General features: G+C 40.3%; 1 protein-coding gene across 1 annotated transcript in view; it reads right to left on the bottom strand.

The window, feature by feature from the left end:
* LOC119731477 (sushi, von Willebrand factor type A, EGF and pentraxin domain-containing protein 1-like) overlaps positions 1 to 17694 on the bottom strand; it is a 47997-nt gene that overhangs the window by 26066 nt on the left and 4237 nt on the right. Inside the window, exons 4-19 of the mRNA XM_038204659.1 lie at positions 17448 to 17654; positions 16928 to 17028; positions 15018 to 15186; positions 13408 to 13632; positions 13081 to 13269; positions 12096 to 12293; positions 11623 to 11758; positions 10494 to 10612; positions 9760 to 9951; positions 9357 to 9545; positions 8283 to 8483; positions 5353 to 5589; positions 4928 to 5116; positions 4113 to 4316; positions 2463 to 2714; positions 1743 to 1991 (exon numbers count right to left, since the gene is read on the bottom strand). Of these exons, the coding sequence (XP_038060587.1) occupies positions 1743 to 1991; positions 2463 to 2714; positions 4113 to 4316; positions 4928 to 5116; positions 5353 to 5589; positions 8283 to 8483; positions 9357 to 9545; positions 9760 to 9951; positions 10494 to 10612; positions 11623 to 11758; positions 12096 to 12293; positions 13081 to 13269; positions 13408 to 13632; positions 15018 to 15186; positions 16928 to 17028; positions 17448 to 17654 (3057 nt within the window). The remainder of the gene's footprint in view (positions 1 to 1742; positions 1992 to 2462; positions 2715 to 4112; positions 4317 to 4927; positions 5117 to 5352; positions 5590 to 8282; positions 8484 to 9356; positions 9546 to 9759; positions 9952 to 10493; positions 10613 to 11622; positions 11759 to 12095; positions 12294 to 13080; positions 13270 to 13407; positions 13633 to 15017; positions 15187 to 16927; positions 17029 to 17447; positions 17655 to 17694) is intronic.

Raw genomic sequence — 17694 nt, 5'->3', positions numbered from 1 at the left:
CATTTTCTTTTTTTTAATATTTATATTCAAGAAATATATATTTGAAAATGCATTAAAACATTATAGAAGAAAATGTTAAAAAATTATAAATTAATAAAAAAAACTTTGATGATGACATCCTCATAAATTACTTTCAGATTCTGCATACTATTAACACTATCCAACTACCCACCAAGTTTCAAGTCAAACGGACTTACCCTTATATGTGTTTTGAAAAATCACATTTTTCATGATGTCATCGTGTCACATATTTTTCAAAAAAAGATTGTGCAGATACCTATTACATAAAAAACCTAATACAAAAGAATTTTGAATTTAGTATGTTTGAAGCCAATACGATGAATAAAAGTGTTTTGTAAGCAGAATAAAATTGTAAATATTTAAAAAATCTTAGAAAATCTACCGATGACGTCATCATGACATCATTTCACATTTTTTGTACTAGTACTATTATCTACCCACCCACTAAGTTTCATGATGATTGGACATTCCCTTATATGAGTTTTAAAAAATAGCATTTTCATGACGTCATAATGACGTCACATTATTTTCACAATTTTGAGAGTATGCCTGTTACCTAACAAACATAATATAAAAAGAATTTTGAATTTAGCATATTGCGTTCATTAGATATGGCTTAAAGGTCCAAAACTTCAAAAATTGATGTAAAATCACACGATGACGTCATTTTAATTTTCGTCTATAACACATTCCGGTCTACCTATACACCGAGTTTCAACTCATTCGGACTTACAGTTCTCTAGATATAGGGTGTTAAAGTTTGCATATTGAAGATGACGTCACGTGACCCATGATAACGTCATCGTGACATCACTTCGGTACACAATGGCACTACATGTATGGGGTCTTTACATGGGACAAGTTTCATTAAAATATGAGATTGTTTTAGGTCCAAAATGCCGCGAGGAACAAAACGTGTACAAAGTCTATGGGATTTGGGATAGAACAATTTAAAGAAAAAAAAAAAAATCGGAAAAAAAAAAATCTTTTTAATCATTAAAGTGTTACACTCAGTATTGAAATACACTGCTTTTAATTTTCAAAGTTTTACTCTTTTACACTTACAACTTCACTCATGGGTGTCGCGAGGGGGGGGGGGCAAGGGGGGGGGCCTGGAAAATGACAAAAAAAAAAAAGGGAAAAAGAGGTGCCAAGCCATATTGCTGTTACTATGATGGGAGGGGGGGGTAGGGCAAATGCTCCCCTGCTCACGTTCGGAAAAATGATAAATTGAGAATATAATGAAAAAGTTAAGGATATTTGGGAAAAAATTTGCTTTGCTCCCCCCCCCCCCCAACCTTATTCCGACTTTGGGCGTCTGCCATCCTCTGAAAAAGGGCTTTAATTTTGTGCACAAAAGAACCCGCCCTGCGAGAGCCAAAATATTGTCTGGCAGCCAATAATTCAAATATTGTGAAGAAATAATTCAATAACTATAAATGTCGGTGCATTTTTTTCGTTCAATGTCTCATACAAAAGGGACAAACTTTTACATTGCTAGGAAAGTAGCAAGTGAAAAAACTTTCGAGGTGAAATTTGGAAATAGCACAGGGAACGCATCTTTAATATCTGTAACAGTTAGTCCCAAATGAATTGCTTAATATCTGTTACTTGGTTTTACTCAGTGTTACGCAAAATCAACAAGTCTTACTGATCAATGCCAGTCACTCAAATGTGCCCAAAGCACATAACTCAAACCATCATTCACAATTGTTACTCACGTGTTATATCAATAGCAAACTGGCACGCAGCTTTCTGTCCATTGTCTGTATTGATAGCCGTGTACACCACTGTGTGTCGCCCCCACGGTAAGATGGCTGTATGCCCCTCTGCCACATTGTTGCTAACCACAAGGTCATGACCTAAGGGGTCACGGAAAATGGGCTCATCCCAGGTCACCTCGGTGAGTATGTCCCGGGCTGTGATGGCATAGTCGTCTGGGCAGTAGATGACTTCAGGCTCAAGATCATCTATATTATGTATAAGTAGAGATAAGAAATATGTAACCTGAAAGCCGGTTCCACATCCCACACTACAAATGCGAAGTAAATTTGGCCCAAGTTAAAATGTGTTGCTTTTGAGAATCAACACTGGGAATACTTGCCATGACATCACAAACTGACTTTTGCTCACATCAAGCATCAACAAGCCTTTAGTCTAACATGGTCAAAATGAGAATAAAGAATGACGGGAGCCAAATGTGAACCTGGGACCTCCTGAATACTAATCTCACCTTCTACCTAAAACTTAAGGTATCTATGTCGTGCAAATGTTTGTGCTGTGTAAAAAAAAACAGTGTATGCTAAATATGTAAGCTTCTGATCACTACAGTTTCCTCAACATTCCCCGAAATTAAGTTGCTGTTGTGAGCATTTTTTTTGCGGGGGAGGACGTATCTTGAAATCCACCATTGTCATACTCTACTGGTTCCAAGCACTCACCTAAGACGTAAACTCTGAAGGTACACGTGACGGAGTTACCATCCTCATCTGTGAATGTGTAAGACACCTCAGTGGACTCACTGAATGAGTGTGGTGAGGTGATGCCGGAGGGTGAGGTCTCCAGAGTCAGGGTACCAGACAGGTCATTATCCCGGGCTGTTGGGATGTCAAAGGTCACCGAGACTCCAGCCTCACCTCCTCGGGTGGCGTAGATGGGTCCAGGGCAGAAAGTGAGCACAGGGGGAATGCGATCTGTTTTTGAAAAAAAGGTAATTTGTAAGAAATTATTTGTCTCCGCAAAAAAATTAGGGTTACAAGCCAAGAGGGCTGGTCATGTATACTGCCTGGAACATGTTGCTGGCTACTCTTTGCTCACAAGTTGCCAAGCTATACTTCCTCTGAGCAGCTTTATCAAGTCCAGACACAAGTAAATATCAGCTTATTGTCTTACATATAAATGGTAGTTTAGTATAGGCTCACTGGAGACCATATACTCATAGAAGACATTAATTACTGAGGTGGCACCACAATTGTATATGTCTGTTGCACATGTTCTTAAATTTAAGGCGCAAGTACACTTTTGCAACCTCATTGTTTGAAAGAGCAAAGAGTATGTAGCGTTTTCTTCCATATAATTATAGCTTAATTTGTGAACTTTTAACCCCTCGTACATTGCCCCCAGCAACAGTCCAGTGGTGGGTAAAAGTTATGACCCTATGGTATCAATCTCCCTAATTGATTGATTACTATTACTGAGCCAAGCCCCACTTTTATTACTTTGTCCCTCTTACCACATTTTATCACCTAGCCACAAAGTCCATTAGTACATTCCTTTGGTCTCTAGTTTTTATTGCTTTTAAATTGGATAGTCAGCCCCACCTTACTTATTAGATTCTTCACTCACTCTCCTTTATTACTTTCTTCGCTCACTCTTCTTTCAACCATCAAACGAGACACATGTCTCCGAATTCTCTCTTGTAATTACGGTAGTCTAGTTGTTCGAATAAAGTCGCTGTACGACCAACATCGTGTGTATTCCATTATTCCATCAGCCAAACCCCAAAAGTACATGTATGTGAACCACCTGCATAATTCAGTACCACATCAGCAATAGTTCTTAATTATTGTACATAAACCCTTATGGATATTTGGATCGAGTACAATACACAATTAAATGACTGTTAACTCCACATGCATTGGGTTCACAATCCTGATTTCTTTCTCTAGAATTAGGGATGTGACTTATAAACATTTGGCAAATATTTTAAGAACCGTTTAAACGTTTAGCCATTCACAAAGGCTGTGATAGTCAGCTGACCGGTGTGATTGACATGATACCTGTAAATCAACATTGGCAGTCATTGAAAAAGTAACAACTTAACTAGGTATGTGTGCCCCAAATGTAATCAAGCTTTGAAGTGCTCAGTTTAGTAAATTAAATAGGTTTGAAAACACTGTAAATCATTTGTGCTATGTATGTTTATCTCAAAGGAAGACTGCATTCAATGGTGAATTTAGGTCCTTTTTTACAATTTGGGTTTCGTTTAAATGTTTTGGAAAATTTGTAAACGGATTTGGAATTTTTTTTCATTTAAACATTTCAACGTGTAAATGTCACATTCTTATCTAGAATATGATAGTCTCCCAAACCTTCGCAATCTGTGGGCAAGTTTCCAGCCTCCACGTCCCAGAGTCCTTCCCCTCCACAGGACACCTGAGACACGCTCCCAACCAGACTGAGTCCATGTGGGCAAAAGAAAAAGCACAGGGTACCAGCTAACGGTCTACCAGCAGTACATATGGATGGAGTGACCTGTACGGCATCGGGAAGTGACAGGGCCTCACAAGTGATCACTGAAAATTGAATGATAACAAACACGGTTATTTGTTAATGGCGAGTCAGTTCACAGGTCAAAGTTCAGTATGAATTAGAGTTGTCAACATTAAATATTTCATATGGGTTCCATTTTTTCCTGTCCCTGTTACATTGACACCTATCCTAATCTGTTACTATGAATAATGACACACCATCACCCTAACAAATTTGCTTCACTCAAATCTGCATGAAATATGATTTGGTGGTAACTCATCAAATCTCTCATCTATTCAGAGGTTAGTTAAGCTTTTTCTATTTTGTTTTCATCTTTGCTTTTTGTTTTCATATATCAGACATTGTCAAACAACGATTTACACATAGGCTAAGAGCTACATAAAACAACAGCCTTTTAGCTACCGGTATAGGAACAAGAAAAAAACGATGTTAGAAAGTGCGGGCACACAGCTGTTATATGGCACTTGAGCACTGATCATCTCTTTTGTTTTCTTGTTGAGTGAGTACCCGAGTCTGAAATGATTGTATGCTGTCATACGCTAAACTTCAAAGTGTGTAAACTCAAGCAACGCTTTTATTGAATGCATTTACCAATGTCAGATTCTTGTGGGTAAATAAGAATTTTCTAACTTACACTGACAGTGCGGTGTGTCATCTTGTTGCCAGTATGTAGAGGTGCCATTGAACTCACAGGAGGCTTGCCTGGACCCGATCAATTGGTAGCCATTGATGCACTTCAGGCTACACACACAGCCATAGACGTGGCAACAGTCCCCTATGTAATCCCCATATGCTGGGATGGGCAGGGCTGTGCAAGTGCGCTCTGTTCAATGATAAAACATATATTAACATTTCCAACAATATGCTCTCTTCACCTTTGTTCAGGTGCAGAGTGTGAATTAGTGCAATTCTTCTAGTAAAGAACTTAGAACAATGAATAGTGAGTGCATGTACTGTACTACAGTTAAGTTGATAAACCTGGGCCTAGTATTTTGGTTCTACTACCCATGAATCCACAAAAATGTTACAAAAAAAGGAAACAACTATAGAATAACTCACCCACAATTTCAATTTGGAAGGAACAAGTCGCTGCGTTACCAGCTGGATCTGAGGCGATGCACGAGACCAAATATTGACCCAGGTCAAATTGTCCTGACTCGGGGTCACAGGTCACTGTAGGCTGCTGGCCACTATTATCTGAAGCGGTGACCTGGAAGTTGACTTGGGCTGCAGTGGACCCTCTCTCAGCATAGGCAGTCAAGGCAGATGGGCAGTTAAGGTCAGGACTGTCCACATCTAGTGATGTAAATAAATTTTACTGACTGGCGATATAGTAACAAGTGTACATATGTGCACCAGAGGGACTGTGAGTGACAAAAGGAGAATACTTTTTCCCGACACAAGTGTTTGAGGAAAACATACCCTCTTTTAGTTACTCACAGGCCCAAGGTATAAATGTGCACTGCTGCAGGTCAAACAATCTGCAAACCAGAAGCCACAATTTTTAGAGTTATGATGATCCTTGCACCATCACAGGCAGGGCCAGATTATCCAGTAGGCAGTGTATCGAGAGCCTATGACAAATCTGAGGGCTGACGAAAAACAAAGGCACAATGTGTCATCAAAATCCAAAGCAAACCTCCTGTGACAGCTAGCCCAGGTAAGAACTGGTGCTTTGGGCCTATAATCACCTCAATTTGGCCCTGTTCACTGCAACCAGTTAAAATTAACAAATACAGTGCCTGACCAAGCAAAAATGCTGGTACTATGAATTATGATGAACTCCATTTTCCCTCTCCTACCAAGCATACATTAGACTTGAGGCTCATGAGCAACCACCATCTCAAATTCTATTTAACAAATGGTATTTGTTTTATATGAAACAAGCTGATTTACCCGATCATAGATCGGGTAGGGCGTAGTGTTGGGGATGAAAATGTGGGGAGTTAAATGTAAATGGGGGATATAGTTGGGGAGACATGCAGTTATAGAAAAGCACTTTCTGTGGTGTGATTTGAGGCAATTTTTGACCACTAAAACCAATTTGAGCAAAAGATTTTTTAAAGTTTGGAGTTTGGAGTAATTGAATCAGCTACATGTATTCTGAGCAATAGAATCATTATTGTAGGCTACAATTTTTATTCGGCGAAGAAAAAGTGGGGGGGGGACCAAACAATGTTTCCCGCTTCAAAATGGGGGTGGGGGGTGGGTTCCCCCTGTCCTCCGTCGATTTACGCACATGATAATTATGTACCATGGCAACTGTCTGTAAATGTTCCCGTTGGTCTGTTGAATTGGCATTTTGTGAGGCAGTCGCTTTTGGAAAACGTAGTGAAAAGGTTACTGTAGTACACAGGCGAAGGCTGATTGTACAGTTTTGACAATAAATCATAATGCAATAAAACGTGAAGGTGTCATTTGAAATGAAAATGTTGAGTGTTACCATAAAATTACAAACGGTCTGAATCATGGAGGAAGGTCATAATTAAGTTTCAGTATTGGACTCTTCAACAAAAGTAAACTTGAACTTCTTACAATTTGTGAGACCGTCTGCGAGAAAAAGTTGATTCAACTTTTATTCAAGTTAAGAGCAAGTTTTACTCGGCCTCCGAGAAATTTGCTCCTTAAAGGATCTGAGACCGCGGCTTCACGTCTGTGGAAAAATGTGGAGTGTGTCTTCCGCCGGGTCGGACACTTTTTCGTCAATTTTTTTGTGACTTCGTTTTAGATCGCGATATATTAGAAGCAATGCATCGATCCTTCGTTGACCCCAAACAGGCCCCCAAAATTATAACGTGACACTGAAATATACATGGCGGGCAGCGAACTCACAACGCTCAGCCTTGGTGGAAGCATGGAGCTGTAAACACATGATGGAAGCAACAGAGCACTGTATCACGTCACATGCTTGTGCTTCAAATAGCAAGCACCGTAGACCCAACCTCGTTTCCAGGGTGTGGAGCAGGCTGCAGTACGCGTTGCCATCGACGGTTTTACGCATAGCCCGGAAGTACTACGCAGTGTAGACTTTCGATTGGTCAGACTGCGCAAGGCATACTAATAATGTGTAGTCCTTCTGAGCATTCGTTGCACTCAGTGCAGGGGCGGCAAGCAAAGCATAGGAAACAATAGGGACACTTGGTGGCCACACACCATGGAAAAAAAAATATTTTGCAAAAGTCACCCCAGACTACCGTTTGGTGAACACTTTTGTAGAACGGCCAAGTAGAACACGTAAGCGGAACCCCTACGTTGAAGCCGCTGACCTCGCACAGTCTAGACACGCAGAAAAAGCCAGCACAGGGGGCGGACAGGCAGTCAACGTGAAAGAGCACACGACGGCAAATTCCTGTGCAAAACGCAGTCACGAAAAATCGACGAAACGGATCGCCGGTCCGTACCGGAAAATTAGGACGACCCAAAGTGTCCGACCCGGCGGAAGACACCCTCTGCATTTTTCCGCGGACGTGGAGCCATTTTGGTGCTGCGGGAGACCGCCGTCTCGGATCCTTTCAGGAGCAAACATCGTCTCGGAGGCCAAGTAAATTTCTCTCTTATATATATAGACAAGGATCCTTTCAGGAGCAAACATCGTCTCGGAGGCCGAGTAAATTTCTCTCTTATATATATAGATAAGGTATACTGGAATCCAGTGACCACAATTTAAAGCTTTTTCTGCGGTGGTGTGACGCTATTAAAAGCGGAAGCTGCACACGTTCTTAAAGACAAGGCGTGCGCACATTTTGGTATTCCTATTGGTCGATGCAGCGTGGAGTGCGTGTGTACTACCTGAGCGTGACTCTCGCGAGCCTGGTGCTACCGCAGAAAATGGCTGCCGCCGGATTTGTCTATTGATAATTACAATGTTTGAGGAATCAGACACAGTATGATGGTCAAACAGAGAGATGGTGATACTGACTAAACCTAACAAAAAAAAGTCAACTATGTCAAGAGTCGGTACAGAATTGCCTTCCTATGTCCTAACTTACCTACACAGACAATTTGGGATATGTCCCCAGACCATCTCCCATTGCCCACACAGTGGACATAGGCATTTTCCACTGGTTCAACTCTGAAGCCGTCTTGTGAGCAGGAAAACATGCAGCTATTGCCAAACACAGGTCGGCTTGAGCAGGATGGTGGGGAAACGTTGATGCCAGAACCAGATGTCAGGACTGGACATTCAATTTCTGCAAGGAGGGGGGGAGGTATGGGAGAGATGAATGAGTGGGGGCAAAATCAGTTATCAGAGATGAAACTGGCATATGACAAAAAATCGGAAAATAGGCCGAACAGAATACGTGTCCAAAATCTGGGCCGCGCTGCAGCTACACACATGTACATGCATGTGCAATACACTTCATGCCCAATTTCCGGACACCAACTCCTGCTTTATTTTTGATTCAAACAAAATTTTACGATGAAAAAAAAATGGTCGGTGTTAACATTGCATAAAATGCCTGAATTACGGTTAGAGTAATGGAGTCATCAATAAAGAAGTTCAATTTCTGCGAGGGGGGGGGGTATGGGAGAGATGAATGACAAAAATTTTAAATTATAACACTTATATGATAGCTAAATTTGTCCTTTTGTTGGTGACCAACATTGCCCACAAATATTGTTGTAATCGAGCAAACTTGTTGCAGTGTTTACCAGCAATATCCCAAATTTTGCCAAACTGTAAAAAAAGGCACAAACTTGTCAACTTTATCTTCTCTGAAAAAAAATCACATTTTTGAATCATGTCTTAAAACTGATTAATTTAATATATAACACACAACCTAAAAATTCCATGTAGAACTGACTTCATTTCCAGCGCCTTGAGTACTTAATTGTTGGTAGATATGTGCAAAATACAAGACTCTGGTATTATTATGTGGGTGGATCCTGACCTACAAAGTTTGGTGACAAGTGCATTCTTAGAGATTTGCTATTAAAAACACCATGAACTGGTATCCCCTGATGTGTAAAAAGATAGCATGGAAAGAACCAAAGAGTGAAAATCAATGTTTTGATTAGTACAATTTAATCATGCTCAGGATAATTTGTTTGGACTTATTTACCCTCGCAGACAAGGTCAGTTCCAGACCAGGTGCCATTAGCCTGACAGCGAGACCTTCCATCATCACTAGTCTGAGCCTCATAACCATTCACACAGTAGAAAGAACACTCAGTGCCGTATGGCTCTGATGGGAGGCTACAGCCAGACTTGACAGAGTTGGGTGGGGCCGGCTGAGACGGGCATCTCACAACTGAAAACAAAGGTCAAAGGTTTAATTATCAGTTGTGTGTGGCAAAAAAATATGTCACACTTGGGATTAAGAACACCAATATTCAATAATCAATTTACTTTAAGGAGGCATTAGAATAAATTTTGTAAAACCTTTTCTGACAAAGACAAACCAATGACCTACTCAACCGTCAACTTGGTTTGCACAATCCACAATGATACTGGAAGTTATTTACTTGTGCATACAGTAGGTTCTCCATTCCAGTAGGTTGTATCGTCACTGGTTAACAGGCAGGTTCTGCTACGCGTTCCACTCAAGATATAACCAGTATTACACTCCAAGCTGCATCGGGTACCAGCGATGGAACTAGCATGATCACAGTGAATAGAGCCTGAAGGTGGTGCTTGGAGTCTCTCGCAACGATACACTTGGAGGCGGGAGAGAAAGTGGGAACAAAGAAGGTTATAACAAGAGACATAAAACTCCAGCCAAACAGGGTGAGGGACAGGGTGAGAAAGGGCTCTGTAAATGTTAATGTGAGCCATGATTTGCAACACATTGATGGACTACATCCCTGATATACACAACAGGATTGAGTCATACGCACGTGAAGGGATCAAATATGCCTCAAAAACATCCGACAAGAGCTCAATCAAGTGGAGCATAATCAACGTGGATGGCAACCAAATCCTCAAAAATGTACAAATCCCCTCCCTCCACTGCTAATAACCGCAGTCTGCCAAACATCAAAGCTCCATCTTTTGCCTGCGGCTATTTGAACAGCAGGAACAGGAGCTGGGATCACATATTGTCCAGTATTGTCCCATACATTTTGTACACAAAAGCCTCCTCAGGACTTGCCTCAGATCCTCAGGTTATTGTTATTATAGGAAACCCATCATCTTAAGTCCTCAGACATACAGGTTAACAAGATCACAGATACAGTTTATACAATGTACAGTTTCTCACCTACAACAGTAACAATGACATCGCACTGCTCAGAGAGACCCACTGGGTCCGCAGCAAAGTAAGTGACTGTAGTTCTACCTTCTGGGAAGCTGCTGCCTGGTGCTAAGTGTCCAGTTTGTCTGCAACAGGCAAATCAGGGTAGCTTTAAAACACATAATATCTGGAGTACTCTCTTAAGAATGTTAGATAAAGATGAGACTGGCATGGGGAGAACAATTGGGAAATAGGCCCAACAAAAATATGTGTCTGAAATCTGGGCTACGCTGCAGTTACACATATAAAATGGTATGTACAATACACTTCATGCCCAGTTTCTGGACACCGACACCTGTTTTCATTTTGATCCAAAGGAAATTTACGATGAAAACAATGGTCAGTGTTTTCATAAAATCAAAAAGCCTGAACTACAGTTAGCATAACGGACTCATCAACAAAGAAGTTCACTTCTTAATTGAGAAAGTCGAGGAAAAAGTCTGAAAGACAATTAAGGGTACCTTTCATGACACACTTCAATCATGTCCATGATTCAACCACACAACTCCACTACCTCACTTGTATTCGTAACGTACATGGGAAATGAATCGGGCTTTATCATCTTTTTCTTCCAACAAATGCCAGTAAAATGTATCCCTAAAAGCTCTCTTCACTATCCTAAAGATAATCATCAGGATTTTTAAAGCATTGCATTTTATGCAACTAAATCTGAACCCTCTGAAAATTGCACATGTTGGACTTTATCCACTGTAAACAGATGAGGCTACCCGTACCTGACCCGCCGTGTGCTAGTGGGCGGCACGGTACGTATGTTCCGTTTCATATCATCATGTGCACTACTATGTACTACACGCACGCTTCACACACACACTGTATTACTGTGCGACACAGTGATTTTTGCATGTTTTACATTTATCCAGCCGGAAAAGGCTCCGATCAGTGTTACTGTCGAAACACTCCATTAACGACTGGTGAAAGAGGTTAAAACTATGCTTGGGATAATTTTTACATGCCGTTTTCATCGACTTTTTATTTTTTTTTTTTAAATTACAGTTTAAAACTTCTAATACATCAAATCCTGAAGGAAATGACTCCACAATAAATCTGCAGAGGCCTGGTTATAAGCCTAGCTCACCTTGTGACTGTAACAAAACCTGAGTTGTCTGTTGCAGTCGGTACGTCAAAGGTCACTGTCCCTGAGGTAGTCCCCAATTCACTGTTGACAGTAACGTGTTGTGGGCAGTCCACGGTGAATCTGGGCCTCTGCTCATCTGAATTTATTTGCAGAAATTACTTATTCATTTTGATCACAACTATTAGTTATTCACAAGGAAGATATGTTTTGGTTAGAATTCTCAGATTTCTAGCAAGAAATAGCAGGCAGAAGTGCAACGGGTTCTTATATTTTTTGTAGGAATAAGCAATGACTATAGCCTTGACAAATACTTTTCATTGCAGAGAGAACGCAAAACGTGTTTATGTGTTACTGTAAAAAATAATGGGTAAATAAATAACTGCAGCATAGTAAATGCAGAATGCTGACTGTAAGGTAGACAAATGCTTGGTGGTGCATTGATGTATTGTGAATCATTTGTCTTAAACACTTACCAATGCAGACAACATTTTGAAGACTGTCCCAGGAACCATGGTCCGTGCATGTTTTAGTATTGGGCCCCTCCTGACGGAATCCATCACCACAGGTGAAGTGGCATATGGTGTTGTAAGGCAATGTCTGTGATTGGCTACAGACAGCAGGCTCTACCATACCATGAGGGATGGAGAAGAGACCAGCACATGTCACTAACACTGGAGGGCACAGGAAAAAAATGTGTGAAATGTTATCAGCCATGACAAATATCATGAAGGTGACATTTGGGGGATTACTACAAAACAGAACAAAATGTAGATTTTTAAAGGTTTTTCAAGCGCCAAAATATAGGCATTTATAGGTTTTGTAGACAAACTGGGACCTTTAGTGCAGAAAAACATGCAAAACAAGATCTGACCAACTTTACTCGCCCTTCATCAGCGGACAAAATTCTTCAACTTTCAACTTTTCAAAAGGCAAAGATAAGGTCCTCAGTGTTTCAACACCCACTTTTGAGGTCTCAACACAATTTTTAAAAGACACCTTTCTTCAACAATTTGCACCAGAGAGTGATCGATGCAGTACTTAAGGGTATAGGACTGGTTGTTTCATGTGCTAGAATATTTTCTTGAATTTTTTTTCTTATTTTTCACTATCTTAACTTTTGGGACTCTCATACACAGTATTGATCTTGAGAGTCCCAAATTTTCAGACTACTTTTAGAATGCAAAACCGTGCTATTTTCCTGCATGAGCTAGCAGAAATATAGCGCACTGCTTACCTCAAGTTCTCCACACTAGATAAATTTACACATTTCTTGCAAACTGCCAAATTCTGAAACACTTCTTTTAAAGATTTCGCTGTGAGGCCTGATACATGCTTAGCAAAAAATAAAAGGTTACAAACCAAAACATCATCTAATGCATGTGGTGTGCAACTAGTTTTAATTGTTTGATTTTTTACTAGAGCAAATTGGGCCCTGGGCCTAAGTCTCATCATTCTTACCTGTACACTGAAAGTGAGGACCACTCCAGGAGCTGTCAGCTTGGCACTGGCGTACACGGTAACTCTGTCCATTGCTTGTCCTATAACCCAGGTCACAGTGAAACTGACACGAGTCTCCATAGGTGGCAGAGTCCCCAGCACAACCACTGATGTAGCCATTGGCAATGGCATGGTAAGGACAAGTGTTGGCTGCATTTGAATATAAACGGGGAAAAAATGGCTCAAACTAGAAGAAAACGTTCTACACACTATAGATTTGGCTTAGCGAGCATCACAAAACTCAGATTGGATAGAAAAATTCAAATGATGACAAACTTTGTAACCAACCTTCACACGTTGGCTGGGAGGAATTCCAGTAGCCTTGGGTACTATCGACTGTTTGGCGCAGGCACTTTCTCCTGAGACTGGAGCCCCCTGTTGACAGAGAGTAGCCAGTCTCGCAGCTGATGTCACACTGGGAGCCATACACAACGCCCTCGCTGCATGAGCCGTGCCCGGTAGCCAGGCGCAGCTCACCATTGGTGGGGGTTTGAAGACCCAGACATCGTGTCACTGTGGAACAATAAAAAGAAGCATCAGTTTGGCAAGATAGACTATTTTATCTGAACTAAAAACAAATTCTTGGCCATCGGACTTTCCACTGGATTAAAAATGTGATCAGATCCGATAAAAAAAATCATTGGACCTTTTTATCACATAATGTTTATGCAGTAGAGAGTACTCTTTGCTCTGTATTTTGATACATTCTTCTGTTTGGTATGTTTATATACATGTATACAGGTATTTTATAGGTGACTATTATGTTCTTTTAATATTGGGTTTTACCCTTCACTGATATTATTTCATAAACATTCTGGATTTATTGTCCGAAGGCCTGCAAGGAAAAATCACAAGCTTACAGGGATGGGACTTGAACCCACAAGTGCAGATGTCTTACCACTCAACCACCAAGCTTTGTGGGATTTGTTAGCTGGATTGAATCTGATATAGCAGCACAAACTTACATCAACCGGGTCATGGGTTCAATTCCCATCTGAGTAAACCTGTGAATTTTATTCTTGCAAGGCCTTGAATGACACTGAATAAACAGTGTTTGTTAAATTACGTTGACGTGTGAAGGGCAAAACCTATTAAATTTACAACCCCCGGTCACAAAATTCCTTAATTATACAAGTACTGACTGTCAGAAGTATCTCTGTTGACATTTGACTCGTTTGTTGGTTTTGGTGACAATCAGAGTCAATTCCTTAGCTCTTTTGTTCCACAAGGGCATCAATTTTCCCACTTCAAGCAAGTTTCAATACCCTTTTTTATCAATGCGCACTTGGAGCGTAACCTTCATGAAGAGCAACAGAACTTAAAACAAGAAAAGACAAATTGATTTCTGATTTCTTCCATCCATTGCAAATTGGCTTTGTGGTCTTAGCGGTTGAGCACAGGCCTCATGAGCCCCGCCCTGGCCATGCGTGTTGTTCCCTTGAGTAAGGCGCTTTACCTCAATTACTCCTCTCAACACAGGTGTTAAATGGATACTGGCATTATTCAATGCTGGGAAGGCAACAGACTCGCTGTGGAGGAGGTGCGGCGATCCCCCACAGCAGCATTTCATGGATTCAAGTCTGGCCCAATCGCTTCGAGAGATGGGCATTCCGTTCCTGTGAACACAGGTTTGTCCCCTTTACCTTTTTTTTAAACCTAGCTGGCAAATAAGGTGCGGAAGAAATATACTCCCTTCAAGAACCAAGGTCACTTTACTCTGTACACTGGCAATCCAATTAATCTGTTTAAAATAGTGCCATATATTTATCAATTCCATGCTGAAAGAGTTAAAACTGAGCATATCAATCTGACATCACTCATTAAAAGAAAATTTGTGACCAAACTTTCTTGTCCGATTCATTTTAAACAAAGAGATTGTAAGAAAAGCAAGCTCTGACCTTTGGCCTCCATTTGCATAGAGCATGACCCAGTGTTGTCAGCGCTGTCAGTAGCCTCGTAGACAAGTCTGTAGATCCCTTCTTCAAAGGTGGTGGGCTTAGAGCCAGTGACAGGTTCTGAGTTGATGGAAAGCAACACAGCGGTGATCTCGTGGCCAGCATCTGTGCCCTAAAAGTAAAATGACCTCTTAGATTAGCTACATGTATCTTCATATGAATTTGTAATAAATCAGTCCTTAGTGCCATTTAAACAAGACTGTAGCTAAGGAACGTTTGAGAGCTAGTGCAGCCATCAACATTTTGTTTAAATGGAAACTGCTGCACTGGGTTTTTGATCTTTCAGATAAAATTGATGGTGTGTAGTCCTTGCCATATATATACGCACCATCCAGGGGATGCAATGAATGTGTCCTTTCACACTGGCATCTTTCATTTATTTTTCAATTCTTAGTTTCCTTTTCAAAGTATCCCCCAGATTGACTTAGAGTGCTGAGATCCTTCACTCTATAATGCATGGTGTGGAGAGGAATACAAGTGAAGATATGAAAAATATAACTGTTGGCAAGTTCTTAAAACTTCCACAGAATGGTGCACAAACATAAACTCCAATTCACACAGTGTTTTTAAAAACATGCGCATTATCTTATGCACTCTTTGGATTCATTTCCTTACTATGCCCTTCAGCAGTAAATATGCAAAACAGCACTTTTACATAGCTGCCAACATTTTAAAATCCAAATTAGTAATCAACCCGCGCAGTTATTTTCAACTGCGCGTACATTAACAGTGTATGTACCAGCTTTACCAACATCAAATATAGGTACATGGTATACACATACACATAGATGCATACCGTTCTTGTTGTGATTAATTATGTACTGTAGGCCATAGGATAATTTTTTTTTTTAAGTTTAATTTAAAAAATAAATTTAATCTTTTTTTTAATTGATTTTGTTTTACTGTCTGTATTTGTTTGTTGAAGTCAAATCAATAATAACAATAATAGCATGTGTGCTATTTTTCTGAGATGCATGCTATCGATGTTGAATTTCGAGTTCATATGTTTCTACACACATTTAAATTAGGGCCACTGTATGCGACAAAAATATCCCACCAACATAGCTTGAGTAACTCCAGCTAACACGCTCATCAGGAATTCACATGTAACATTAATGTAATGTAATGTTACATGTGAATTCCTGATGAGCATGTTAGCTGGAGTAACTCAAGCTACCGCCAACACACCTTGCAAACGTATGCTGATTTATCTTTTCTGGACGTTGTGATAAACTCAAATTCTATTAACATTCTTCCAACCATACTCTTATTAAATTCCATGATCAAAATCTCGCACTGATGGATCTCATCCCGGCAATAAGTGACCAATGTGCTCACGATCATCACTGAAAAGTAGTCGACTTACACACATCCACACGTGATAAATACGAGGCGCACATGTACTGGTCCTCTCCACTGCGCACAACACATTGGCCGCATTACTTATTAGTTTACAGGCAAAAACGATACTTAAGTATTTATGTTCGTTAGGTAGAAATTGGGAAATTCGTAATTTGTTAGTGGCAATTCTTATATTTGTAATTTAACAAAAAATTTGTAATAATTACAAAAAAATTGTAATAGTTGGCAGCTAGGCTTTTATCTGAGTACACTTGAGTACATATTGCCAACCAGCGCTCAGATGTGTTCCCCTTATGAAACACAGTAGGCATCTGTACACATGAAGTCAAAAAGGCTTCACTCCCACGCTATGCCAAACAAAATAGAATATGTGTGCGCACCACAACGTGAATTTCCTGAAAGGAAGTCTAGAATTCCTTGTCAAAACTCTTTTCTTTTCTTTTTTCCAGTAATTAATTTCTATAACTAACAAATTTGACATAATTCCTTACTGTGAAGGGTTCCCAGTTCCAAGAGACTGAGACAAGTCGATGCCCTTCCCTGGCGAATATAACTTGATTTGCAGGACACAGCAACACTGGCTCAGTAACATCTATGTGCAAGGAGAATCAGGAGTTACTGACATTTGGATATGGTACTAGTCTCAAAGGAAAGAAAATCATGTTGGAGTTTTTGACAACTTAAAAATTTAAGATAAACCCCTCCCTCAAAAAAGAAAGAAAAAGAAACACATTTAGGAACAACAATTTTCTTCTTATTTTTAATATAATCAATAATTTAAAAAAAAAATGTTACTAGGGAGTCACAAGTCCTCAGTGTCAAGTCTGGGTCATGACTATTGAGTCAAAGTCCGAGTCCAAGTCTTTTGTTAAATCAAGTCACTGAATAACAAAATCCAGACAACCTTGTGTATGGATCCTGGACTTCAGCCGTACAATTCTGGTGGAAGATATGATTAAAAAGAGACGTTATAAAGCAATCCACAAATTAATAGTTCCAAGAAAGACTGACCTGTACAGACGGTGGTACTTCCATCCCACGTCCCTGACACAAGGCAAGTCCGACTGGCTGATCCAGATAGGGTGTAGCCAGTGTTGCATGTCAGCTGACACACACTATCAAAGGGCTGCTGTGCAGATGCAGATCTACTTTGTCCATTGCGCAAACAGGTTGAGATTGCGCCAAAAGCAGGTGCTGACAGGGGTGGGCAGGTTACAACTGAGAAGAAGAAAAAATGGATCTCTAATGTACATGTACA

This window comes from Patiria miniata, unplaced genomic scaffold, assembly GCF_015706575.1.
Source record: "Patiria miniata isolate m_02_andy unplaced genomic scaffold, ASM1570657v1 HiC_scaffold_23, whole genome shotgun sequence".
Lineage (NCBI taxonomy): Eukaryota > Metazoa > Echinodermata > Asteroidea > Valvatida > Asterinidae > Patiria > Patiria miniata.
This window is presented reverse-complemented; position numbering and strand designations above follow the sequence as displayed.